Raw genomic sequence first — 26,669 nt, forward strand, 5'->3', positions numbered from 1 at the left:
TTTTAGCCAATCACAACGGAACTACAAAACCTGCCGACCAATGAGGCTGACTGTTGCATGTCGGTCCCGTTACCAGGGCTGAAGAACTTATTCGTTCAGCGTCAACTACAGATCGCTGCTCAGTGAGGCCAACAGCTGGGGGACCCATAGCAACCGCGCATAAACATGAGTTACTACAGCATCAGGTAAGCTAGCTAATACAGATGGATACGTAGGAATTTGTCGACTAGTGTTGTTTATTTAATCTATACCGTGTAAAATCTTCGTTTAGTGACGTAAGAAAGAGATCGGCGATGTTTTATTGGGAGCAATGTGCCTTATGTATGTAGAGCGGGGTGTCCGCGGACTTGCTTAGATTTCTGAGAGGACATTGCTGGATCCCAGGAAGCAGGCGGGCAACTATGGCTTGCAGGAATCCCATTAGCTGTCTTTTCACATCTTTCGCCAGAAACTGCTATATATAAAATATGTATGCTCAATATAAATTGTTACCTTTTTTAAATTTTTTTAAGAATAGTTAGTTCTGAGCCTAATACGATTATTCAGCAGCACCCCTCTCTCTGCCCATTTAACTTCTGGAAAGTTAGCTAAATCTTATTCGCTAGTTGATGCACCCGGGCCAGCACATAAATTAACTAGGAGAAATAAAGTAGTTTAAAATGTTTCGGTATATTTATTTAGAAAGGGGGGGATGCTAGTGTGTATACTTTTGCTGTGCTACCCAGTTTAAAAAAGTTGATGTAAACAAAGCCAAATTTGCCGTTTAAAATGTAGAAACTTCTCCATCTTCGTCTGGCGGTAATGTTTACCGTTACCGAGGTTAATATTTAAACAAGAGGGGATAACAGACCATCAGAGCATCGGGTTGCTGCCAATCAATAATCCATTGAGCGTGCGGCGCTGCCGGTGATACAGAGTGTCGGGCGGCCCTGATTCTACCGGGATGCTGCGAGCGGGGCCGGGTGTCCGAAGCGCAGGAAACCAGCCTGGGAAAACCTGGGTCAGCCTTTCTACTTGACATAATTTCTCCTGGTTTAAGATTAAGATTAACTTTATTGATCCCAGGGGGAAATTCTGGTGCATACAGAAGCAAGAACATAGTGCCAAACAGACAAGATGCAGAGACAGTAAATAAGTGCAAATAAGTGAAAAGTACAGAAATACGTGAAATGTTCTGGAAAGAAACAGAATGTCTTATTAAGACTAAATATTTAAAGATGAAAAGAATAATTATGTATAAAGCTAATACAGATTAATTTAATTTGCGCAACATTTTTGTGAGTTAGGATCAGGATAAATGGATATGATCATGACACCTGATGGTTTTTAAAGACAAGTACTTAAGTTAAAAATCTTGCAAAATAAGATGGCCGAACCAAGAATGATGTGTTAAATGTTTCTGTGTTGTTTATTACTGAACCTAACAGAAAGCACCACTCTGCTTGTTCCAATGTGTCAGCAACATCAGTCCTCATTTTGAAGGGTATTCTGGCCAACATTGACTGTTCAGTTAAGCTGACACGTAATTAATAATGGAAGCTAGATGAAGGAGATGCTTGTATATTTCTCCAAAGATGCATGCTTGCAGGGATCCTCTGACTTCTAACATTTTGAAAGATTGCCATCCTGGATTCATAGTCATGTTTTGCGTATGGCTGTCATTTGCCTCATCCCCTGAACATCTGTGAATTTTGAGACCCCTCTTTTTATGACTGAGTGCAGAGCTGTTAAAAGTTATGTAAATGCTGGAAGCTGAAGGGGATTTTATTTGTGTTACTGTACTCTCAGCGCATGTATTTTTTTTTAAGTAAAAGGAAAGTTTTAGCTTAATTTTCAGGAACATTGTTTTAATGTCTAACTGCCTGACTGTATTCGCCGTTTTCTATCAGTTTTTTTTTTTTTTTGCAGGCTTTAGATGTCACACAGTGTGCTTTCTCTCAGAACACTACAGTGAGAGGGAAAAAATTAGCATTTTATTCACAGCTGACATGGTTTTCTGATAAGCGTATGTCCCCTGCAGTGTGGCTTCCTCTGATTAGGGGGGGGGGGGGGGGGGGCGGGGTTGGGGTTGGGGGGGAGAATGAATAAATTCCCTAGAAGTTTCTTGAGTCGACCTTCAGGGAAGCACGTGGTGTCGGGTATTGAGATTGAGAACAGGTGTCAGCCAGCTGAGACTCTCTGGTCACCGTTGCCTGGTCAGTTTGCGACATGAGAGTGCATGAGGACATGTGACTGTTTCTTGGGCGGTAGCGTCAGCTTTCTGTTACTCTGCCCTCCTTTTGTAAGTGGAGCTTGACGACCGTATTTGGCCAAATTGCCGGAAATGCATTCCTCTGCAGTTGTTCCATTTCTGTTTGTTTTCTCTGCTTGAATGAGGCCCCTCCCTTTGAATCTAGTGCCTTGCAGAATCGTGAAAATGGCTCTGACTAAGCCCCCCCCAAACATAAAATATTCCAAACCTGGTATTCCACATTGCACATCGTAGTAATACATAGTCCTTTCAGTGTTATAAAAGGTTTTCCCTTTGAAATCGTATTTCAGGTCTGTCTCTATTGCACTGACATTCATTTTTTGTTGGAATATTATTTACTAATCCACAACTTGATTTGATTTGATTGGCCTATCTTGATTGCGTCTTAATAAACTAAACGATAGCCAATTGTCTGCCTTGTCCCAGATCAGTTTGTCAGAGGTTTAATGCACTGTCTGCTCATTTCAATCTTCTGTTGCACTGTATCACAACTGATAAGTCAGAATTTTGTTATTTTTATGCTTGTAACGGTTAGAAAGGCAGAGCTAACGATTGAACAATTGAGGGCTCAAATCGAAATATTAAATGGAGAAGGGTTGTCTCATCGGCAAACAGCCAGAATGTTAAATGTATCTAAGCATGGAGTGATCTACTGTTTAGAGAGAAGGCCTAAGAGGAAGCAACAGTGACCAGAAATGGTCTGGGGCAAGGAAAGTGACATCAAAGGCTGAAGATCAACGTTTAGTTGTGACGTGCAAAACAAATTGGATGGTGACTGTAATGGTCTGAGGGCTGCAATTAATGTGAACAGAGGAAAACCGGTATCTATTTCTACAGTCAAGCAAAGACTGAGAGCAGTTGGGCTGCATGGTTGAGTTGCTGCCAGAAAACCTTTACTTCACGGTGTTAACATGAAAAAGCAACTACTATAGGGTAAACAGCACAAACAATGCAGTACTCAGTTGGATTTGTTTGTTTTGTTTGATTTGTTTGTTTGATTGATGCTTTGGCAATGAGTGATTGACACCAGTTTGTAACTGGATGACCTTGAAGACATAGCTGTATATACAGGTAACCTCTGCAGATCACAGTAATCCAAAGACCACTATGCACACATAGATGCATCATTACACCGTGAGTGTAACATAATTATACCGTATTTGACAGTCTTGGTAATGAGGAAACTCACCGTGGGCATATAGCTTTATTCATATGATCATTCTGTTGGCTTTGATGACAGAACGGAACGGTCTACAAAAAGCCGTCACTTCTCTGTGTGTTAGGGTGTGAGTCAGGATGCTGACAGAGGGAGAGTGCTTTGGTCCAAGGAAAGAGAGAGAGCAGCTTAATCTCTTTACAGTCTGCGGGTGGCCTGAGTCATCCTTCCATAGTCTGGATTGTCCTCCTTTAATTCCGTCATCTGACGGCTTCTCCCACACCGAAATGTTCTAAGATATCCGCCTCAGTTGTAGCGACGGTTCTCTTCCAAAAAAGCAAGCTGATGAAAGCCCATTTCGGGTTTTAAACCAAGATGTTCCTCGTAGTGTTTGCTCAGTTAACACTGTAGACTTGACTGACTTGCTTCTCTACAGAATAATCATTTCCCAGTTGTATATCTGCATGTCGGCAGCATTAGGGATTTCTGCAAATAGAACGAGCTCGCGTGTGTGCTTCATCTGTTTTGACAGCATTTTAATTACTCCCAGCTGAGGTGGGTCTGTCCCCCGCATGGGCTGTCCCTGACCGTGAAGAAGTTTCTTGGTCTCACCATATGGTGCACATAGGATCCCTCTCAGGCCTTGGTCTCTTAGCAACAGCTGACAGAGTCCCTGAATACCACTTCTTTGGAAAAAAAAAAGGCCTGTTTTTCTCCTTTGGGTGTCAGCATTGCAGTAGTGGCTGGCAGACGGTTGCTAGCACATAAACATGCTGTCTGACAGGCGCGGGTCTTATGTAGAGTGTCAGAAAATGACGAATGGGAAGGATCTGGCTGGGGTGAGAGAGGTTGTGGGGTAGGGCAGTGTACAGAAATTCCCCCTGCTCTGGTTCTTAGACTTTGCCGCTTTGTAACTCTGCTGTCTCCTGCTGCTAGTACAAAATAAGAATGAGGAGATGCTGATGTGTCTTTGTGGCATGTGAACTTTAGTTTCTCTGTGTCTCATGGCATGGAGTTTTCAGGAAGTGTGACGTACACTTGAGATCAGAGGCATGTTGTCCTACCTCCCTGTTACTGGGAGACCTGGCTGGGGATTTCGGGGGGGGATAGTGAAGCTTGGCATTTGCTATTTCCACAAATTTACTTCCAGGTCTATTTGCAGTTTCAAAGAGTCCTTTGCGTCACAAACCTATAGACATTATGAGCCCCGAACGAAGCTGGGGAGCCTGGCATTGTGCAAAAAAAATTAATAAAAAAATAACTGCTTCTCTGGGTTTGCAGAGATATTTTAATCTCCAGTTATTTCCAGAGAAAGGCGCAGGAACTCTGGTCATACATGGCCAGCATGCCTTTGAGTTGTATTGATGGCTCTTGTTTAGTTGATCCCATCATCACGGTCGTGCCACCTGGCTCCGCCCCTGGGCTGCTCACACTAGCAGTGGCTCCCGCGGGTGACCCTGCTCCGGTCCCTCCAGCCGAACGAGGGCGTTCAGGTGGTTTGACAAGCCTTGGCTCTTGGTAACTTTATTATGGATGGCATGAAGAAGCCCCTCCAGCCTGTCTACAGCCGCTGGTCCTACAGGTAACGGTGTCACTGCTGGTGGGATGGTGATATTCAGCTCAGCGGGGGGTTAAGTGTGAGCGAGCGTGAGCCTTTCAGGTGAGAGCCAATCCTTCCCCTACCGCCATCCGCAGGTGTGGGGGATTTTCTCGTGGTCCCAGCCCATGCTGCTCTGCGCAGGCTTGTGTTCCCCTCCTTCTGTGAGTGGTCTGTGTTGGAAAATTTAATTGTTGCTTCCAGTAAAGCTTCTGGTTTGCTTATCCTCAATGGGGCAGCAGTTAGAGTCAGGGCTAGACACAATCAGTGATCTTTTTGAAGTCCTTCTGTTAGGGTATTCTGGGTGGGGGGGGGGGGTATTTCTGCTTGTGTGCTGCTGGGAAACATCTTGTTTGTTTGTGTGCATTACTTCAGAGTTACTTTTGCTTTAGAAAAAGCTGCGTGGTCTTGTTTTTATCGAGTATCTTTATCGAGTATCGCGGGACCTGTCGTCTTTGCTGGGGGGTTTCTTTCTGGGAGATTCCTTCAGGAATCGCGGGTGTCCAGCCCTCATTAAGGATATGATCTGAACAAGCCTTGGGTCTATGAAAAGACACAGCTTGGATGAGCTGCTCTCTCGCTTCGAGGCAGGTCTCGCATCGTCCCGAACTGTGTCTTTGCCTACACATTTTGTTTTCTAGCTCTCTTCACCTTTGCAGCTTTTACCTCCAGATGTTACATGGCTTGTGTGATTTTTTTAATTTTTTTTAACAGCTGAAGTTATTTTCTGTACTGAGTTGGAGTTGAATTACCTCTCTGTTAAACTGCGAGTGTTTGGCACACTGTTAGGGGAATTAGACTGCATTTTTATCAGTGCTGATTAACAGAAAAAGCATGACACCTTTTGTTTTGAGGCAGTAAAGTGAATTTATGGAATCCTTTAACAGCAATTTCACATCTCCATGGAAACACTAGCGATAAAAGCAGCCTGAAATTCATTAGTGAATGATGCCAAAGGTTTTGTATGCAGCTTTAGAACTTCTTGAAACAAATGGACAGTGCAGTCCTAGGTTAGAAAAGACTGTGCATTTGAATAGTGAGGTACCATTAGAGAATAATGTACTGAATGTGAGGTATTGGACTTTGTGCAAAATCTCAGATTAGATTTTGGGGAATTCTCAAATTATATTGGTCTTAGTTAGCTGTTTTTATGAATGAAATATTGACTGTTTTCTTTGGAAGGGTAGTTATCTAGGACCATTTATTGTGATTACTGATGTCGAAACTGCTGTGTTGACAACAGTCTCCATGGAAACTCCATAACGACCATGTCACTTCTGCTAGACCCCAGGTTCTAACTCTTGCAGAGTCACTGCTGGTCACTGGGAAATTAATCATTTATAAAGCACTTCCTGTGAAAAGGGCTGTCCGGGGAGTCTTCAAAGGGGAACTGAGTGGCGTGAGGACCCCACGGTGTAACACAGAGCTCCCCTGTACCCTGTGTAATTAAACATGTCATTTGGTCTCAGATGGTTGTCTCCATGGAGATGTATGACACAGGTCTGACGTCTCCAACAGTATGCAGGTGGCCTTGCTGTATGCAGTATGCACTGGCCTTGCTGTATGCAGTATGCACTGGCCTTGTTGTATGCAGTATGCACTGGCCTTGCTGTATGCAGTATGCACTGGCCTTGTTGTATGCAGTATGCACTGGCCTTGCTGGCAATGAGCTCAAATTGGCAATGAGCTCAAATTCTGTAGTTACACATTGCATGATTACTGTGTCTCACATGGTCATCTTTTAGTGGTTAATTTTATTATAGTTGCATGTTGGCTGCTTTCACTCCCATAGGGCTGTTTTGAGCCTTGCTTAATAGGGCTCGTCTCCCATTCTTTTCAAACCCGTGACATGCAGCTCAGTTCCTGTCACACCAAAGGAATGCTGGGGGTTCTCTCTTTCTGAAATATTTATTATTTTCCATTTACTCTTGACTATAGAGCGGGTTTCCTTTACTGTGTTTTGAAGTATTGTGTGTTATGCTTTCTGTCTCCCCCCCCCCCCCCCTACCCCCGCTAACCCTGTGTTCTGTGTTGTTTGCCTTACATGTATTTCTATTGCTACACACTGGCTCTCCCAGACCCCCCAGCTCTACCAGCTTCTGCTCAACCCCATCTGCAAGGTAAGCACCATCTGAATGTGGCTGTTTAGCCCTTTCCCATCTTTTCATTATACACTTCAGGCTAATGTAAAGAGCGTCCTGTCTTTTCAGGTTAGTGATGTATGGGCCCTGTCTTGCCTTTTGCCTTTCAGGGTAATGCTAAGTGGCCCCTAACATTTCCTTGTACTCTTCATGCTAATGCTAAGCGGCTTCTATCATTTCCTTGTACACTTCAGGCTAATGCTAAGCGGCTTCTATCATTTCCTTGTATTCTTCAGGCTAATGCTAAGCAGATGCCATCATTTCCTCGTATTCTTCAGGCTTCATCATTTCCCTGTACTGTTCAGGCTAATGCTTCATGGCCCGCATCTTTTACTGGTACCATTCCGGCTAATGCTAAGAGGCCTTTATCCTTTTCCTTGTACCTTTTAAACTAATGCATAGTCGCCCCCATCTTTTCACTACACCCTTCAGGCTAATGCTAAGTGGCCCCTATTTTTTGTGCCCTTTTATGCTAATGCTTAGCTGACTCCTTCCTAAATGTGGGCTCGCTGCCCTGTTAGCTTATCTCTGGCCTGATCTCGACGCTTCAGTTCATGTGCAGACTCCCTTGTTACTGCCTATGAACCAGTTTCTCCCGCGTAGTTATAGTGCGAGTTATAAGACCTGTGTGTGACGCAAAGGCTCTGCGATTGACGAAAGGTCCTTCAGCTTCTACAGCTGAGAGAGAGGTGTAAATGCAGGAGGTCACAGTTCTGGATCCCCCCATCTGAAACAACGAGAACAGCAGCTTGGTATTTCTCATCAACCCAAAAATTATTTAAATGAGGTGACTGTCGATTCACACAGACTGGAAACCAGAGTGCCTTCTGCAGTCCCACATCACCCTCGGCGATGCCCTTGACTGCCCCGTAATCAAAGATCCTGCAGTCGCCACACCTGGCTGCCGCGCTCTTATCTCTGTTACGCCTGGCTGGTTACCGAGCAGCACAAAGCAGCACCGGCATGCTTAGCAGCGGCTGCGGTCGCGCGGCTGCCTGAATAGAACTTCCTTTTCTGAACATTGGGTGGCGCAGTGGTTAATGGTCATTGCCTAAGATTAATCTAAGAAAGGCAAAAGGCAAGACAGGGCCCATACATCACTAACCTGAAAAGACAGGACGCTCTTGTCATTAGCCTGAAGTGTATAAGCGATGTTTCAAGATTTATCATTTGTAAATTTTAAGTCATTAGATACAAAGTGGTACCAAAATTAAAGATGGATTAAAGGAGACTGCGCTCAGTCCCTCGCACTTCAGAGACCGTGCTGCACTGTATCAGGGATCAGCAATGCGTTATGAGCCCTAGGAGGGTTGGTCTTCCCAGAGTTCGGCATTGCCCCGCCTTCTCGAGTTGGGTGGGGGGTTTGGAGGGGGGGTTTGGAGGGGCAGTCGGCTCTGCAGTTACTCAGTTGACTAACACTCATCAACTGAAACTGACAAACTTCTGTTTTCTCACCACTAATCCACATCCAGAATAAGTTCCCCTATTGAAATGGCTCTTAAAATAGTCCCCCCACGTGTGCAACAGACATCCTGTGGGTCCAATTAACACCTCCCACTTTCGCTGCTCGCCCACACTCTGGAAACCTCAATCTTGACCGCAGACGGGCAGGGAGGGGCAGCAGGGTAGTGGAAGGGCCCGTCACTGGCCTCGCAGTTCCTGTGAGATAATCCTGACGCCATTCCTTGTTTCATGACATTTTTGATAATAACTTTGATATTCCTTTTAGGTGAAAAGCTAAAATCAGGTGAAGAAAGAACAGTTAGGATATATATATAAAAAAAAAAAACGTTTAAAAAAAAAAACCCACCAAACCGAAATTTCATTTGACTCAAACCTGGGAGATATTTCCTTTCCTGGTTGATACAGGATGAGTCTACCATCTTGATCATCCCGTGAGCATACTTACCTAGGAATGTAAGTGAAAATCCTTCTAAATATAGCTCTAAATATGCGTGTGAGCTCACATGTTTGTGCAGCTTATGTGAGTCTTGTGAGTCTTGTGGGTTTGTCACAAAACCATCTCATTAAGATGAGCTGCTAATGTATGGCCAGTATTTGCAGAGGCTCATGGGGGAAATTCATCCCGGTGGGGATGTTTGTAGCACAGGGTGCCCTCTGATGGCCATGTTTGGAAGTGCTCGTCTGTCCACCGGAGGAAGAAATCGAGATTTTGTACCAGCACATTTCAAATGTTATGCTGCTGCAATTCTGTTTGGTTGCAGCATCTGGATCAAATGTGGTCTGAATGTTATATCCAGTTACAAACTGTGAAAATTAAAAGTGTAGAGAATGAATGGAATCAAGTAGATATATTTAAATTGATAGAACCAGATGGTGAGATTTTTATATATATAATATATATATATATATATATATATATATATATATATATATATATATATACACACACACACCTTATGACGGTGGTGTTCTCCACGATGTACGTTCTTCTTGCAGTGTGCTCCAGAGAGCCTGTGACACGTCTCTCTTCCTTGTCTCCTGACAGTACCCTGGATGATGACAGCACCAGCCTCAGACAGCAGAAACTGGAAAAGCAGGTGAGACTCTTACCGAGACATCACCCGTCTGCCGTTCTGGGGTGAAAAGCACCCGGCAGCACAAGGAGAATCTACCGCGGCGACCCACACTGAGTATTTGTGGGTGATCCAGGAGTCAAATCACATGGGCAGCTTAGTCTCTGTCTTCATTTCATTCATCTGATTAGCTTAGCGGCGATAATTAGCCTGGTGGCTAACACATAGTCTGCTTAAAATGATTGCCTACTTCAGCCTCTTGGTACTTCATAAACATGGCTTTACCTTTTGGCATCTAGGTTCATTTCTGTTCTGTTTTTATTCACTCTTGTTCACACTTCTGATTGCGACTTAGCCTGTTGTTTGGAGGTTAATGTGAATCGAATGAGGATGACATGGCTCTCATTCAGAGGCTCAGTATCTTCATTCTCTTGCTCCTCTGGGCATGTGATTGGTTCACACGGGCTTTTCCCTCTTGCTCTTGAGCACGCCTTGAGCGATCCGTGTGAGTCAGAGAGCCGCTCTCCGGCTGACAGGGTGTCCGGTGCTGCAGACAGCACCTCCACGAAATGCGAAGAACAGTGTGTCTCATCTGGGATGGTTCGGAATGGGAATGTAGGTTGGGCGGATTGTAGTGGTTGAAGCTAGATTAGGATGATTGTAACCTGGAGCAGAGTGGAGTGTGCCGGGCAGAGGGTGTAAGTAGCAGTGTGGTTGACGTGAGGGGGTGCGGACAGCTTGCCGTCAGCACTGTGCTGAGACCAGCTGTTCCCAACAGGTGTGTGGTCTGGCTGACTGTTCCCCAGCTTAAACCACAATAGGATCAGTCTGTTCTCTCCACGTGTCCGTCATGCTGGAGCCCCGCCCGCTGAGTTTTACCCAATCATGTGGACAGGAGGATTCAGTAACCCAGGCTGAAGGAAGTGGCGAATGCCGCACAGGGTTATGGTTATGGTGGAGGTTTATTGATTGTACAATGACTCATACTGGTTTTTCTCCCATGTTCGCACGCAGCAGGATGTTCTCCCCCAGTTTGCCCAGTACTATAAAACCATTTAAAACCATTGTTGGATTGGAACTACTGTAGTGGAAGAATTTCCACTCAGGAAGTGACGGAAACATACGTACTGACACAGACACACAGACACACACACCGTGGGTCTTTCCTCCTTGCGGTGTATCCCGATGTGGTGTTGGGGTGGCAGTGAAGAGGAGAAGCAGAGGTGGGGATTTTATGAGTAGAGCTTACAGGGTCCAGTTCGCTGTGTGTCTCTCTCGCGCCTCTCCTGCTCTCTCTCTCTCTCTCTCTCTCTACACCTCCCTCCCTCTCTCTCTCTCTCCCACCGTCTTTCCCTCTCGGCTCTGAGCTGCTGATCCAGAGAAGCGTTCCATCCCGCTGGCGCCCAGCTGATGATGTCTTGGGAGAGGGTGGGTGATGACGCTCTGTGTGTGTGTGTGTGTGTGTCTGTGTGTCTGTGTGTCTGTGTGTGTGTGTGTGTGTGTGTGTGTGTGTGAGTGTGTATGTGTGTGAGTGTGTGTGTGTCTGTGTCTGTGTCTGTGTGTGTGTGTGTGTGTGTGTGTGTATACACGTATGTTCTGCTTTCCCCTACACAGACTCCTGACCCGGCCTCGCGCGGTTATCAGGGCGTGATCTGGTTTCTCCAGAGGACACATACTTCCTGGAACGCCAAGCTTCAGACTCCTGCTTCATTCTTGTTGCTTTTTTTTGCTTCTTCCCTCGTTTTGTTGGGTCACTGCGGTCCCTGGATCTGCGGGTCGCTATTGCAGACCGTTAGCGACTTCTCGCTAATTGTGATCAATGGCCTCTCAGATCTACAGACTGGTACTTGACTGACTGATTCTTAAGGGTCTCTCCTGATCTTACTGAGGTATGTCTCTAGTGTGCTTGTGTCCATGGGACGATTCTGTGGAATAGTGCAGTGCGCATATTACTCCGGGTTAAAATTGGTAGGTTATAATCATACAGCAAGTTTATTCTGTTAGAATTTTTATAGATCAGTACATTACATTCATTCTACATTCTACTGTGACTTCAGTTGTAAAAATGTAATTGATGCTTCGAACTTGCTGCGGTGTGAATTGCAGCTCTACTCTTCTGCAAGTCCCATTTACACTGCCTGCACCTGATTGGTAAGTGTCGCAGGTCAGGCAGTAAAGGAAATCCGGGCTCAGCAGCAGTTAGGGAGTGAGCCAGTGCACCACTGGAAGGTAATGCGGCGCTGTGGTCTCCCTCAACTGGACAACAAACGGTTCTGTGGGAGACCCCATTCTGTCACACTGTTAGAGCAAAGCCACTGAAAATCTGAATTTTTCAAGCTTAGCAATCGGCTAAACATAGAACAAGATGACATATATATTTTTCTATGACTTTGAATTCATACTCTTCTCAGTAAGGGGTGATGGAAGCACCTTTGGGAACAGACAGGCAACAGAGTCTGCCTCTCACCTCACCTGTAAATGTTTCATTTTATACGGATTGCAATGTGGGTGTTTCGTTGTTAGGGTATATTTCTATATTTGTACACTAGGACTTTTCATCTCCTTTTCCTTTGATGTAAAACACATAGTAGTCTTTCTGTTACACTATCATCACTATAATGAAGTGTGTTAGTCCACTATCATGTTTTATTCATTACCCTCCTTATCTGAATTGAGAGGACTTGGCCGTCTCCTCCCTGGCTCATATGCATGTGGTTTAAATAAGCGGTCATGTACGGCGATGGGGGTCCCAGTCAAGGGAAGTGACCTCCCATACCTGTTAACCTGAGCCCCCCCCCTGTTTGGAGCCCCAATGCAGACACAGGGTTCAGTCCGTTTTCCACAGCTGTGGCATAATCAGCTTCCTGCCTGGGCTTTTAAGGACCTTGAACAAATGTTTGCACTGTGATATGTTTTATTGAGGAGATGTCGGATGCTTACCTGTCGGACTGAGTCGAACCTGTGTTTTTGAGGTCCTGTCTAGCAGCAGCCTGTCAGGCTTGCCTTCCCCAGTGGACACACGGCCCCCAGTGGGGGGGGGGGGGGGCTCATTAACACTAATGAGGCTCCTTCCGTGATGTCACCTGCCCGTTCGGGGGCAGTCACCAGTCCCAGTACCTGTTTATGACAAACACACAACTCCGTCATGGTGGCGTGTCAATAACACCGTTTCTGAATGGTGTAAACAAAGATCACGGATGGGGGACATTAGTCCTTAATTTGAATATTAATATCTTTCCCTAGTTAAAAAAAAAATCAGTCACAATGCTGACATACGCAAAAATCTACGTTATAAATTCCTTGATTTTTGCCTTGAGGTCCAAACTTTCAGCTGTTCTTGATGGGAAGATTGTGTGTGCTGTGACTCCAAAGTCTTACTTAATCAGCACCCCCAGGGGGCGTCGCAGAGCTGATTAAACTGTCAGGCGGTGACACCCATCATATTTAAAATTTAGAGTCTCTGGTTGTCCGGTAACTGGGAAGGATGGCACCCGTGGAGGAGAAGAACAGTGAGGGAAAAGGCACAGAAGAAAAGAAGAAAAAAACCTTTCCAGACAGGAGCCACTTCACACTACCACCAGCTCGCGGTTGCCATAGGAACATATCCATTCTTTTCTCTCTTATTCCCTCCCTTACTTTTTTGGGACTGAAGAGATAAGAGTAGATTTTTTTTTTCTCTATGTCATCTTTCTGTCAGCATGCAGCTGGAAAATTCTATGGTTTTGTTCCACGGTCGCTAACATGGCATGCCTGACGAGCGAAGACCCATCTCCTGCACCTGCACCCCTGTTCCCGGTGGGTCGCTGCTTGGACGGGTTTTCCAGCCATGCTTCCAGTATTGGGAGATTGTGATGTGCTGATTTAAATTTGGGGAAGTGGAGTGAAAATCTTCACGAAGTCCTGACCACGCCGGTCTGAGTCTTGGGAAGCGTGACCTCCTCTCTGTCTCTTTCTGAGGACATCTTGGATAGCACGGCTGCCGTCATGCTGAAGGAGATATCAGTCCAGAGTGTTCCCTGTCTTACCAGAATGTCAGATGGGCTGTGATAGAGGTCACATGGATTTTGTGTGGGTGAGCATGTTTGGTATCACGCTGGTGTTTCCTCACAGCCGTTCCACCACGTTACTGGAGGTCAAAGGTCATTGGGCATGACGTCTGACAGTCACATCCACTCTGCCTGATGTAATGAGGGGGAGTTGAGCTGCTCTTTCCCAGCTTAGTGGCTGACATGATAGCTACAGGCTTTTTACTTTTATGGGGCATTACCCTTTGAACTTTCACCGTTCTCCTACAGAGGGCGCTACTGGAGCAGAAGCAGCGGCGGAAACGACAAGAGCCCCTGATGGTGCAGCCCAACCCAGAGGCCCGACCGCGATCCTCGCGACCGCGTCGCAGCGAGGAGCAGGCCCCCCTGGTCGAGCCGCGTCTCGGCGTCACCAGCGATGTCATCCTGGATGGTGAGAGCAAGAGCTATTTATATAATCGCCCCCACAAGTCTTGGTTAATTTTCGAACATATTGTGATGTGTTGCTGAAGGTGTGTGACAGAGTCCGAGCTCAGAACACTGACTCAGAGAGATGCTCTTTAAATCATGACTGAAGGGGAAGTGCTTCTGCTCCCAGTCTCTTCAGCTGGTATGGGATCGATCGGACTCCATCTAGCTGCTCGACAGCTCCTGTACCATCGGGGTGGCAGGCTGCGGGCAGGTGGCTATGCCAATTCAGGAGCGGGAGGAACTCTGCCAGAGCCTACATGGACTTCCTTGGAGGAGTGGAGTGTGTGGAGATGAACATCTATCCAGCACTGGCTTCATTAATGAGGCCTTTAAGACTTTGGATATGTGCGGCTAGGAAGTTCCTGTACTGGACATCTACATGGTGTTTGGAGCATCCAAAAAGAGATAAAACAGACTAATGGAAATGTTTTTCTCAAGCACTTAAAATGATGATCTTGATCAGAGCGTGTCGCACTGGGCAGGTATCGATGGGCCAGCCACGTTCCTGAGCCCAGAGGCCTCCGACTTGGGTCCCAAGGTCCAGATCCTGTCCGTCGGCCAGCCGCAGACCGTCCAGGAGGAGGAGCCAGAGCACGATGCCGAGCCGGAGCGTGACGGAGACACGGAGCAGCTCCTGGAGCCCAAGACGGACCTCCACCAGCTGCTGCAGAGGCAAGGTGAGAAGTCCGGTACTAGAGACTCCACAACCGGGCCGTGACGCGGGTCTTCTGGCTGGCCTGCAGTGCAGTGCAGTGACATCCTGCCCTCCAGTAATTTTGGCCTTCAGCACTGGGTGATACCACTGCATTCTTGAAAATTCTGAGGCCTGATCCATTGGGGAGGAGCTCTGACATTTCTGGGTGGGGGGGGGGAGCATTGAAGGACAAGGAGTGATTCATATTCTCATTATTATCTGGAATTCTGTGGTTTAGTTTAGCAACATAGTTTTCCAACTCTCTCTTAATGTGCTCTGCAATAACTAGTATTTACTGCATGCAGAATGTAGAACCCTATATGCTGCATTGGGGGACACGTGCTGCAGTAATACATGGGTCACATGACTATGCCTGCAGTCACATGGGACACCCTTTAGATTTCTGACCAGCGAAGCCCCACCTCCACACTTGCTGACTTCACCCAGGAACGGGTGGATGAGTTCAGAAGTCCCACCTGTGATGAGCAAGAGGATCCTCCCCCAGGGGGAAATAGATCCCACTGTCTGCCAGGGAGAAACTGCACTGTATGGGATCGTGTTTATAAACAACGTCAAACTTTAAAAAACACAGTGACAACCCCCTAAACTGAGACCTCAGCCGCTCGGCTCATGGTATATTTCTGGTACGAAGAGGAATGGTGATTCACACTCCGCCAGGACACGGCCTGTCCATTTAAGCAGCGTGTCAGCGGCACCAGCTCTCTCTCTGTCTCCAGGGTCATCACCTGTTCCTTTCTCACTGTCATGTGGGGATAAGAAGGAGTGATGAGTCACAGATTTGGTTTGTGAAGATTTCACTTTGGATTTATTATGGAACATCGACCTTAAGTGCCTCTCCGGTCAAAGAATGTGAGAAGTAGATTATTATCCCATGAAGGCATCATCATGACGGCATGGTTCGTAGCAGAAGTCAGTATTATGCCATCATGGATCGTCAGTAAACATTGCCCACTGGGGTGAAAATCATCTAACATGCACCTACTTAAGGGTCGTGCCACATCTCCCTAACCTTTTGGTATTTTCTCACTTTTTTCCCCCCTCCTCCCGCCCCAAATTGATCAGGTATCTCCGTCAGCATGAACTACGATGAGGCCAGTGATGAAGAAGAGGGAGATGAAGACAACACCCGGTCCCAGTCCCCCAGCACGGAGACCCCCCGGCCTGCCTCAGCCTCCAGTGCAAAGTCCAACACCGTAAGCCCTCCCACTTCACCGTGACCCCGCCTCCCCATGCAAAGCTCATTGACTCACAGCTATAGTACTTATGAGCACAGGTAGGCAACTCTAAGCTTTTCTCCCAGGGGGTGCAAGGTGAGAGAGTCCAACCAGTCATTCATTCAGATAAATTTGTTAAAAAAAAAAAAAATAATAATAATAAATACATTTTAGAATAGGTTGTTATTTCACATTGATATGACTAACATATTTAATGACTGACATTTTGACTCCGCCTTCAACTGCAGGAGTGTGTGGGCCCCGGGTCGCCCACGGCGGAGGCTCTGACCATCGAGGTTGACAACCTGGAGGACTTTGTGCTGCGGCCGGCGCCCCGCGGCGTCACGGTCAAGTGCCGCATCACACGCGACAAGAAGGGCATGGACCGCGGCCTGTACCCCACGTACTTTATGCACATGGAGAAGGAGGACGGAAGGAGGGTAAAGGCTGGGGGGCGGGGCTTCCTTTCTGATGGAGTCAGAGTGACCAGCAGGTGGCGCAGTAGTTTAGGAAGTGGATCTATGTCTAGATGGTAGTTTTAAAGTAAAAATGTTTTTATTTAACTGAAAAATGTTATTATTATTATTAAGTATAGCTGTGATTTAATGATAAAAAATAAAAATGTATGTCCTCTTTCTATACTGACAGGCAGAATGTATTCAGAATGCCTGTATCATCTCGTATTTATTGTCTCTCTCCTTCAGATTTTCCTTCTGGCAGGCAGGAAGAGGAAGAAGAGCAAGACGTCCAACTACCTGATCTCGGTGGACGCTACGGACCTGTCCCGAGAAGGCGAGAGCTTTGTCGGGAAGCTGAGGTAGACGGGCAACACCTTTTTCCTGGGTCCGTCAGGGTGGGGCGCATTCAGAGTCCGCTGCTTGACGCAAAACTGTCTGTTTGCCCCCCATCATTACTCCCCAGGTCCAACCTGATGGGGACCAAGTTCACGGTGTACGACAACGGCACCAACCCAGCCAAGATGCCCGGAGCTTTACTGGAAGAGAGCAACACGCGGCAGGAGCTGGCAGCCATCTGCTACGTGAGTGCAGCAGAGCTACGTTCGGTCATAAAGGCAGCAAGGGGCGACTGCAGTGTTTCCCAGCCTGGTCCTCAGGGTCCCCCGGTCCACATTTTTGCTCTCTCCCAGCTCCCAGCCAATCAACAACACTGAATTCCTGGTACAGGTGTGTTGGGAAGTAGGAGGGAGCAGAAATGTGGGCTGTCGGGGGGTCTGCCGGGACTGGGTGGAGAGACACTGGAAAAGGGTAGAAGGCCAAAAGATTGTGGCTTCAAGGGGAACTGCTCTTGGATCTTTGAGATGATGCTTACCCTTAGAGAATATGCAGGGTACAGACGCTAACCTATGCAATATGGCTGACAAAGCCCCACAGGCATATATGCAGCTTAAATCTAATGACTTGGTGGTTCTCTCATGGTTGTCAGAGGAGATTTATGTGTACTCTGCAGATGTCATGGGGTATTGCTGAAATGAAGTTAAGTGTCATCTATAGGCGTCACCTTATCTCAGCAGTTTGGGATCTGTGGAGTAGCCTGATGGGGTCTTGGTCTTTTCAGGAGACCAATGTGCTGGGCTTCAAGGGACCCCGGAAGATGACCGTCATCATCCCAGGCATGAACATGAGCTTCGAGAGGGTGCCAGTGCGACCGGCCAGCGTAAGTGCCCCAGTCCGTCTGTGGAGGAGTTCTGCTGCTTTTCTGGTTTGCTGGTTTTCATTCTTTTTAGTCACCTAGAGTTCTGATGGATCGGTCGCAAATTTAAAGGCTACCTGAAGTCCTCCTTGTGAGCTTAGCTGTGCGGTATTCGATCATCTGCTGAGTAAATAATGCATGAGGTCTGTATCTGCAGGAACAGGAAAGCTTGCTGGCCAAGTGGCAGAACCACTCACTGGATAGCCTGATCGAGCTGCACAACAAGGCGCCCGTCTGGAATGACGACACGCAGTCCTACGTGCTCAACTTCCACGGCCGTGTCACTCAGGCCTCGGTCAAGAACTTCCAGATCGTCCATGACAACGATCGTAAGCGTCCCCCCCCCCGCCCCCCATGGCAACCAGTGGTCCAGACTAACATACTGTCGATAACCAATTAACAGCTTGGACATGCATACATACATTTATTTAACCCTAAGCAACATACCAAGACCAGAAAAGCAGTTAACCAGTGCCTGGAGCAATGGGGATTAGAAGTAGTGACCACCTGATCACCAGTACAACATTCTAACCTCTTGAGCCACATACTCACTCATGTTCTGCAAATGGTTCAGATTTGAGTAGGTATACATTTTTTTATTTTTTCATTAAGATCTCAAGATTGAGGATACAGATGTGTTTTTTACATTAAGGCCAGTGTGTACATGTGCAGTGTTGTGGAGTAGAGCTGTATTTTAATGTTCTTGAAGCTTTTTTGAAACGCCCGTTTCCCCCTCTCCCTTTATAACAGCGGATTACATCGTAATGCAGTTCGGCCGAGTGGCAGAGGACATTTTCACGTTGGACTACAACTACCCCATGTGTGCACTGCAGGCCTTCGCCATCAGCCTATCCAGCTTCGACAGCAAACTAGCCTGCGAATGACAGGCCCCCCCTCGCTCTGGGCCTTGGGGTCCCCCACTCTCTCTCAGATCACCAAACCCCCCCCCCCCCCGATACGTTTCCCCCTAAGAACCAGCCCTCTTCAAAAGGCGACGTGGTCTGCCATCCACTGATCATCTTCTAGCACCTCTGCTGCAGCTGTTAAAGTGGCTTCCTGGCAATCATGACCCCTGCTGGCCATGCAGCTGAACAGCGGCAATGCGATCTAATGGCTGGAGAACAGGCAGAGGGTGCCATTGTCATGACAAGATTTGGAATCGTGTTAAAAAAGAAGTATAAAATGTATTTTTTAAATTTGTAATTATTATATTTCAGTGTTTGTCTTTGTGATTTTGGATTATGTTTTTATTCTGTGTTTTGTTTCTTGACTGCCACCTTGTGGGTGGAAAGGGAACTGTTATTTACAGGCTATATACTCTAACCATGACTCGGGGAACAACTTAGCCTGTCCACTGCATGAGATTTAAAAAAAATATCTTAATTTCGTTTTGTCTTTTTACATTAATGTTGTCAAATTTTAGTCAATTTTACCTTTACTTTTTAAATTGTTCTTTTAATTCATGTGAGTGTGTACATTATTTTGGATAAGGTCTAAAGAATGTGGCAGTGTTTGCTTTCCAGAACAGCTGTCGCACTGTCTTCTGATCTTCAAAGCTTTATTTAAGCACAATACCAAATACCGAATTTGGATTAAAGTGCATCACAGGAATACCGAATTTGGATTAAAGTGCATAACAGGGTGCCCTTTAACTCCAGAGTGCTTTAGCATTAACCTCTTTACTTGGCACTCACTTGATTTAACAGCATTCAGAATAAAAGCGTATATCTTTCGCCATAAAAGCCCTTTATTCGGTTACATAGCTATCCAGTGAGCTTTTTGCATTGTTTTCCTGTGGTGAAGCAAAGGATATTTGGTGTTTCGATTTCAATTCTGACTGATTCCTGACATAACCTTTTTGTCTGATTTGTAAGTGCAATATGCGGAACTGGAAGGACAACTTCTGGCCTGATACGGAGATCCAGTGGGATGCATGCCATTTCTAACTGGTTTGTAAAAGGGTACATTTGTACAGTGCAGGGTTTTGAAGAACACTTTTTTTGTAATGCGACATTTCATCTGTAAAGGCGCTTTGATTTTTTTCCGTGAACGTGTGTCATGGTGTTATTCATCTCACCGACACCCCCTTCCCCCACCTCCCTTTGCAGTACACCTGGATGCTGAAATGGCAGGTCGCAGCATTATCCAAAATAAGGAAATCAATTCTCAACAACTTTATTTATTCTGGCTGGACTTCTATCACGTTCATGGGCATGAGTTCAGTGTCAGGGTTTTATGGACTGCAAGCAAACACCTTAACGTAACGATCGTATAACACCGATGACCAGGAACTACCGGGTCATCCTGTTTTTGGTGATCCTAAAGGTGTAACGACTTGAGAAATGTATCAGCCTTCACCAACAACCCTGTACTAGATAAGGGATGGATGAACGGATGGACTGATATCTCCATACGAGCGGTTTGGCAATACTGGTTAACACTGTCTATATCTGTCAGAGCCAGCTTGTTTTATTTGCATATTCTCTGCATAAATACCCTTCTCGATTTTTATTTTTTATTCCACCGGTGCTCTTGGGCTGTATAAAACCACAATGATTTTATTTAGAAAGGGGGTGACTATTCAGAAACCTGATTCCTCTTGATTTCACTACTTGGATGGGTGCAGTACAGCTGACAGTCACTCTCTTCCATATGCAAATACAGCGAGGCGTCAGCTGCATCCCCTCCACTCAGGCGACATACAGACATAAACATACTGAGGCCTGAATGTAATACGCCCACCTGAAATGGCAGGAGCCAGATCCACAGGCAGCCGTTACCCTGCCCAGTGGAAACAGGTCGGGGGCTATAAGAGAACGGCTGGTCCGGTGACGTTTCAGCTTGATAAATAATATCAAAGCTAAAAAGAAGTGGTGAACTGCACAGGGTCCTAACTTCACACACGTGTCCACAATGCAACGTTTATTTCAAACATTTCTGCTCACTGAAAAATGAAAACGGCATAACTGATTTGTGACTCATGGCACGCCACATAATTTAAAGAAAATTATGCATTTTAAGCTTTTGTAAAATGGGAACCTACTGCAACAGCATTTACAATGACAACAAGGAACAGTGCAAAAACCAAGTCAGTTAATTTTGTAACAGCTTCTCATTTGTCAGTGACATACAGTTCTGAGAAATACATTGTGGGCACTGAAAACAACCATTAACACTATTGATGGCTGCTACTATACTTCTGAGGTTTGGCCCATTAAGGTAATGAGGCCAGTGTTCCTTTATAGCAATGCTTTCCTTTTTTCCCAGTATAATTTATAACCCATATCCTCCTTTGCTTGTACTACCCACTGGAATACTACTAAATAGCAAAAACTAAAGTAGTAAAATTGTAATATCACAAATGGCCTATAGGTGGCACCAGAGAACACAGTCTTTGCCAAGGCTTAGAGGTCCACTCAGCCCATTACAAGTCAATTACTCTGCAGGAATGCTACTACATTTGTCTTTGAATCAGCTTGTTGCAGACATAATTTGTTCTGTTCACCCAGTGCCATGGCTGATTTACTCTTTTATGGAATGTTGAGTCTCACTTGTAAACGTCGACAACCTCAGACAGTGCCCTGTACTTTATGAGGTAGTAAGGGTAGCACTGGCCGCTGTCAAATACCACAAAGATGGAGGGATTGTCCAAATGGTTGACACACGTGTTATACGACTCATACTTGCTCATACTGGTTTTCAGTTGGGGGGGGCGGTAGTATTTCCGTTTTCCCAGGCTCATGTTGCCCACTAGAACCTTGGCGAGGAACATGTGCTGTAAACCCACAGGAGAGGGCGCCCTTGCATAGTCATTAGAGTAACTGGCATCCCGGGCAAAGTAGCTCCCGTGACCGTACACCACTCCGTTTTTCCCAGAGACGCGTGGGTCAAAGTTGTTCCAGCAGATGTCTTTGGCAGCATCCTCGGTGGTGCCATGGAAGAGGTGCATCTCCAGCGTTCCTCCTTGGTCCAGCCTGCGGTCGTGCATGTGCTGCTTCTGCCTGGATGGAGGGCAGCATTAGTAGTAACTTGTAACATTTTTAACATTTAGTTTTGGGCTGCTAGTGGTCCCAAGCCGATCACAATGCAGGTCTTCTTATGACATGTAGCCCAAGACAATCCTCCATCCATCCATCCATCCATCCATTTTCTATAACCACTTCTATAAATATTCAGGGTCGTGGGGAATCTGGAGCCTATCCAAGAGGCTACAGGTGCAAGGCAGGGAACAACCCAGGATGGAGCACCAACCCATCGCAGGGCACACTCACACACCAGTCACTCACACACCATTCACTCATCCAGGCACACCTACGGGCAATTTGGTGACTCCTATCAGCCTCAGCATGTTTGTGGACTGTGGGGGGAAAACCAGAGCACCCAGAGGAAACCCCACAACAACACAGGGAGAACATGCAAACTCCACACACATGGAATCCTGCAGGAGATTTGAACCCAGGTCCAAAAGGTGTGTGGCAACAGTCCCCCAAGACAATCCTCATTTGGATGTCTTTTCAGAGCAGATACTTTCATCTAAACTAACATATTAGCTGATGTTTTCCCCTCTATTCTTTCAGACAACAACTTAGCCAAATGGGATTAAGTGAGACTTCAACTCACCTGCGATATTTGTCCCACTGAAAGACATTCTGGACTTGTTCTATGCTGACGATCTCCATTTTAGTCTCGGACATAGTTCTGTGAAACAGCCTATGGACTTGGTGATAGGCCTCTGTCCCAAACGGTACCTCTACCAGGTTGACATCCTGGTCATGGGTTGGAGTCCATACAGGTGGGTACCAGCTGGTGAATATTTCCAGAGGGTCCACGCTAAAGCTGGGGTAGTTCTGACAACTGGAATCTGGGGCCTCACTCAGGATGACAGTTCTGAAGATAATTTGAAGAGCATGTGAGGCACCTAAGAAGGCTGATTAGTACAATGTTCTCAATAGGATCTGAGCAGAACAGACATCTCAAGACATAATTTGTTCTCTACTGGTCATCCATTAGTCAGACCAAAAGTGAGAACACGAAATGAAGGTAAAACCAATACCTGAGGTTTGATTTGATGGACAAGGGAGAACGGAAAGTAGGGCGGCATCGTACTCTGCGTATAAAATTGGTGGTGAGGTTCTCCTGGGTAAGGTATTTTAAATCCACCTCGTACTGCTGCTTCCCAATAATGAACCTGCAACAGGACTCTCCTGCTCTCATTCTGGTCACCAGCTCTTTTGTTATGTCCTGTAAATCACACGGCAACAGTCAAAAATGATTCCACCATTAACTTCCACATTGGCACAAACAAGAACAGAAGTTCAGATGAGAAGGAGTCAGTCCTTTGGGGGATTACTTAAAAAGGAAGTAGTATTAATGAGAATCTGAAGTTGGATGTCACAAACAGACGGCTACGTAAAGAGCTTACTTTCTTGTAACATTCCCAGCGGCAGTTATCCCACCAGTACATGTTCCACTCTGTGGGAAAGTGTGGATTCTTCAATGGGTCGCTGGTGTTGGAGAGCCTTCTGGCTAAATCATATTTATCTGAATCTTCTATTTGCATTGTGTCAAAATTCAGGGTGAACTCTTCTGTCCTGCAAAGTCAACAAAACTCGATATGTACGATGAACAGGAACAGTACTGGGTTCTATCACTGAGGCTTGGACTAATCTCCACCACTTATTTACACACTACATCTGACTGGATTTTTACTAGATTTTTTTTCTGTTGTAATTCAGGTGAGAACCAATGAGCCTTTCCATGACCTGAAAAGGTCCCATGTCCTTAAATGGCCCCTAAAACAGCTACAGCTAAAACACAATGTATTCTGGCAACTGGAAAATGCATGAGTCCAGCATGAAAAATTTAGTGCAATGAAGCATTTGTAAGGTAGGTCTCATATTTTGTATAGTAACAGGGAGCAGATTATGGTTGATACACAGACAACGGGGACCTGTTTTTTAATGACTGAATTATAAATTCACACAGAAGCTATTTCCTTGCTAATTCCCGAATACCCTAAATTTTGGTGTGTGTGAATTAGCAAGGAAATAGCTTCTGTGTGAATTTATAATTCAGTCATTAAAAAACAGGTCCCCGTTGTCTGTGTATCAACCATAATCTGCTCCCTGTATTCTGAGACTAGGAACATCACCTGAGTTACTATACAAAATATGAGACCTACCTTACAAATGCTTCATTGCACTAAATTTTTCATGCTGGACTCATGCATTTTCCAGACTAATTCTGTAAATCCTAAGTCTTACTCCTATTCATTTTTCACAGAATGTTGCTAAACTATGTGCTAATTTCCTAAATTCTAGAAAACTGATTTACTGTATTATTCATAAAAAAAAAATTAAGAAACTACGTTGCAGCCACTGAAAGCTCAGCCAAGCTGCACCTATAATTATTTAACTTAACTCCTGATTGTTGATAGTGTACTCTGTACGTGGCTTTGGACAGAAGCATTTGTGAAATAAATCAGTGAAATAAATCAAATGTACCTCGATGATGATGCTTACTGTTCATTGTAATATACAGAGTAATTGCACTATTCCTTCACTCCATCCCATTACTCTAAAATCATTTCTATTGACTGGGGTTGCTTGGGTACCTTATTCCCCTTATCCATTCATCTATCCATCCATCTTCTTTACTAACAAACATAGGGCCCTGGCCTTCAGCCCAGGTTAGAGGACCTGAACCCAGTTACGTTCCCCTTATTAGTCTTTAAATTCTAAAATCTTTTTCTAACGGAGCCACGACCCCCTTCCCCACGTTTGAATGCTTGGTTTAGGTAAACACGCCGTACTCACTCCTCCCTCAGCTTGACGCTCTCCCTCTCCTTGTTGGAGTACAGTCGCTCCAGACTGAGCTGGGCCGAGTGCGAGGTGCTGATCCACTGGTGGGTGTCCTGGCGCCGGATCTGCCAGTGGAAGGGGTAAGGGGTGTGGTGCAGCGGGCACTCGGACCGGCGCGGACAGTAGCCTAAGAGGAAGTTGTCGCAGATGTCTATGTTTTCCCGGGGGCGGGTGTGGAAGTAGGCCTGCTGGACCCATTCCGTCCTGGGCAGGGGTTGAGATAGGCAGGAGGCTGGGTCTACGCGATCGACAGAGGGTATGGGGGGGCGGAGGGGCTGTAGGTGGCTTCCATCCAAAGAACGAAACAGAGTGACAGTCTGAGCTGGTAACATGGCCACAGTCTGAAACTGGGGAGGCACCACAGACTGGGTCTGAGGTTCGGCTGACACTGGCGGCAGGGTGAAGAGCTTTGGCACCTGATGGACCGGCACCAGTTGGTCTGTAGCTGAAGTTTTGGAGAGAGTCTGGGATCCAGCCTGAGGATAAAGAGGGGTGATGCGGATGTTGATGTTGTAGGGTGCCTCGCTCCATTCCACCTCCACCTGACCCGTGTGGATTAACTGCCACACGGGCAGGCTGGTGTTGGTCTGTGCCGGAATCTGCAGCACCAGTTGGCTGGTGCTGAAGACGGTGATCACCATGGGCTTGGCCAGCCCTTCTTGGTTGGTGCACTGAGTCTCCACCTTTCTCTTTTTCAAGGGCACCTCGCCAGCCATTGTTTTGGTTTAAAGAGAGTTGGGGGGGGGGGAGACTGCGGAGAATCAGAGAGTAACCTTACCAGCTTTTATTTTTTACATTTACAGTCACCTCAAAATATGTCAGATGAACGTGTACATATATGACATATACAAATAAATTATATAAGTGTGTATAATAAATATACATGCACATACAACAGCTTCGATCTATCGATTTAAACGGCTAAATGTAATATTTGCATTGCAAGCCTGAGCATGAGTCATTGGGGATTTTTTAAAACTCATCACATAAGAATTCCCCTGTCCGCTACTTATTCTGAATTATTTTTAAAAAAACTAACACCAACTTTCAAACGTTATACAGAGCAACTAAATAAGATCGAGAAGCCACGAACCAAAAAACATAACATGCAGTTTTACTGTTTACTTAAGTTAGTTTGAAGTAATTGCTAAAATGTATAGCTACCTGTTTTAGCCCTTCTGCTTGTGCATTGAGAAGAAAAACAACACTTTCGCCGGCGACAGCAGCATCAACAGCTCCAATTCCGACAGCGTCATTAATTTTAGTTCTGTTAATAAAGCAAAAATGTATCAGAAATAAAACGATCCTTAGGATTATCCCGTTAAACTGTTTCTGCTGTTCTTATGCTACGATTGTCGTTGGCAGCATACGTCTTCCGCTTTTGCTTTCAGTTTTACCATTAAGGTACGTACTGTATCTTTGTTGTGTTAGAAAGTAGTTATAACAAACTGTATGTAGTTATACTCCGATTATGATGTGTCATCATCACTCGCTCTGCAAGCGACGGGAAATCCGGTTGTGTTACGTGGATGTTCCTACATTTTATTTTACTGATGAGATATTGTTTACGTCTATACGAAAGCACGGAACAACCACCTCGACCTTCGACTAATGACAATGTGCGTTCTGGTACATGCTGTTCTGGGGTAAATGCGAATTTTATAATACATAAAGCTCTGCTGTGCGTTTTTACCATTCAAAAAGGAAGAACTACAATTATCATTGCAGCCAAGTGTCAAAGTTCAGACGCGGGATTTCGAAGTTATACTTTCGCCTTCATTATTTAGGATTACACTTAATAGTCAGAAACGCTCGCATTCATTCCATAATTTACATTAATAATTACCAACTAAGTCTTGCCGGGTTTTCACGCTGTTTCGTTTTCCCTGTCGTTGCCTGTCCCGCAGCTTGTGGTGTAATATTTGATCTCTTGCCAAGTTGCCATCTGTTTTGCTTTATTATGTTTCACACGTGACTCTGGGAAATACAGGT

The 26,669-nt window shown here is 45.7% G+C and overlaps 2 protein-coding genes across 6 annotated transcripts; one reads left to right on the plus strand and one right to left on the minus strand.

Moving 5' to 3' along the window:
- Positions 1–80: 80 nt before the first annotated feature.
- On the plus strand, positions 81–19,867 carry tulp3 (TUB like protein 3). 3 transcript variants are annotated; one of them, XM_023810927.2, is made up of 12 exons: positions 81–185; positions 7,083–7,124; positions 9,655–9,706; positions 13,978–14,140; positions 14,661–14,855; positions 15,956–16,086; positions 16,356–16,547; positions 16,812–16,924; positions 17,029–17,146; positions 17,683–17,781; positions 17,975–18,146; positions 18,568–19,867. In XM_023810927.2, the coding sequence occupies exons 1-12, from the start codon at positions 166–168 to the stop codon at positions 18,699–18,701; spliced, it is 1,431 nt and encodes a 476-aa protein (XP_023666695.1). In that variant the 5' UTR covers positions 81–165; the 3' UTR covers positions 18,702–19,867. The 3 variants fall into 3 exon arrangements, with proteins under 3 accessions (XP_023666695.1, XP_023666699.1, XP_023666696.1); XM_023810931.2 differs by having other exon boundaries at positions 100–185; positions 9,606–9,706; XM_023810928.2 differs by lacking the exon at positions 7,083–7,124 and having other exon boundaries at positions 106–185.
- An 857-nt stretch (positions 19,868–20,724) lies between these two features.
- On the minus strand, positions 20,725–26,667 carry LOC111843386 (protein mono-ADP-ribosyltransferase TIPARP-like). 3 transcript variants are annotated; one of them, XM_023810924.2, is made up of 7 exons: positions 26,524–26,667; positions 25,842–25,944; positions 24,633–25,428; positions 23,240–23,408; positions 22,871–23,058; positions 22,438–22,704; positions 20,725–21,818 (listed from the first exon to the last, which is right to left on the minus strand). In XM_023810924.2, exons 3-7 carry the CDS (start codon positions 25,391–25,393, stop codon positions 21,365–21,367), a joined length of 1,839 nt encoding a protein of 612 aa, XP_023666692.1. In that variant the 5' UTR covers positions 25,394–25,428; positions 25,842–25,944; positions 26,524–26,667; the 3' UTR covers positions 20,725–21,364. The 3 variants fall into 3 exon arrangements, with proteins under 3 accessions (XP_023666692.1, XP_023666694.1, XP_023666693.1); XM_023810926.2 differs by lacking the exon at positions 26,524–26,667 and adding an exon at positions 26,371–26,389; XM_023810925.2 differs by lacking the exon at positions 26,524–26,667 and adding an exon at positions 26,090–26,317.
- Positions 26,668–26,669: the final 2 nt, after the last annotated feature.

This window comes from Paramormyrops kingsleyae, chromosome 3 (assembly GCF_048594095.1).
Source record: "Paramormyrops kingsleyae isolate MSU_618 chromosome 3, PKINGS_0.4, whole genome shotgun sequence".
In the NCBI taxonomy this organism is placed as follows: Eukaryota; Metazoa; Chordata; class Actinopteri; order Osteoglossiformes; family Mormyridae; genus Paramormyrops; species Paramormyrops kingsleyae.

Coding starts and splice junctions, on each gene's coding strand:
- tulp3 (XM_023810927.2), top strand. CDS start 166: ATGAGTTACTACAGCATCAG. Junction 16,087..16,355: donor CCAGTGCAAAGTCCAACACC/GTAAGCCCTCCC, acceptor CTTCAACTGCAG/GAGTGTGTGGGCCCCGGGTC. Junction 17,782..17,974: donor TGCCAGTGCGACCGGCCAGC/GTAAGTGCCCCA, acceptor CTGTATCTGCAG/GAACAGGAAAGCTTGCTGGC.
- LOC111843386 (XM_023810924.2), bottom strand. CDS start 25,393: ATGGCTGGCGAGGTGCCCTTGAAAAAGAGAAAGGTGGAGACTCAGTGC. Junction 23,059..23,239: donor GCTGGGAATGTTACAAGAAA/GTAAGCTCTTTA, acceptor TGTGATTTACAG/GACATAACAAAAGAGCTGGT. Junction 22,705..22,870: donor TCCATCAAATCAAACCTCAG/GTATTGGTTTTA, acceptor AATTATCTTCAG/AACTGTCATCCTGAGTGAGG.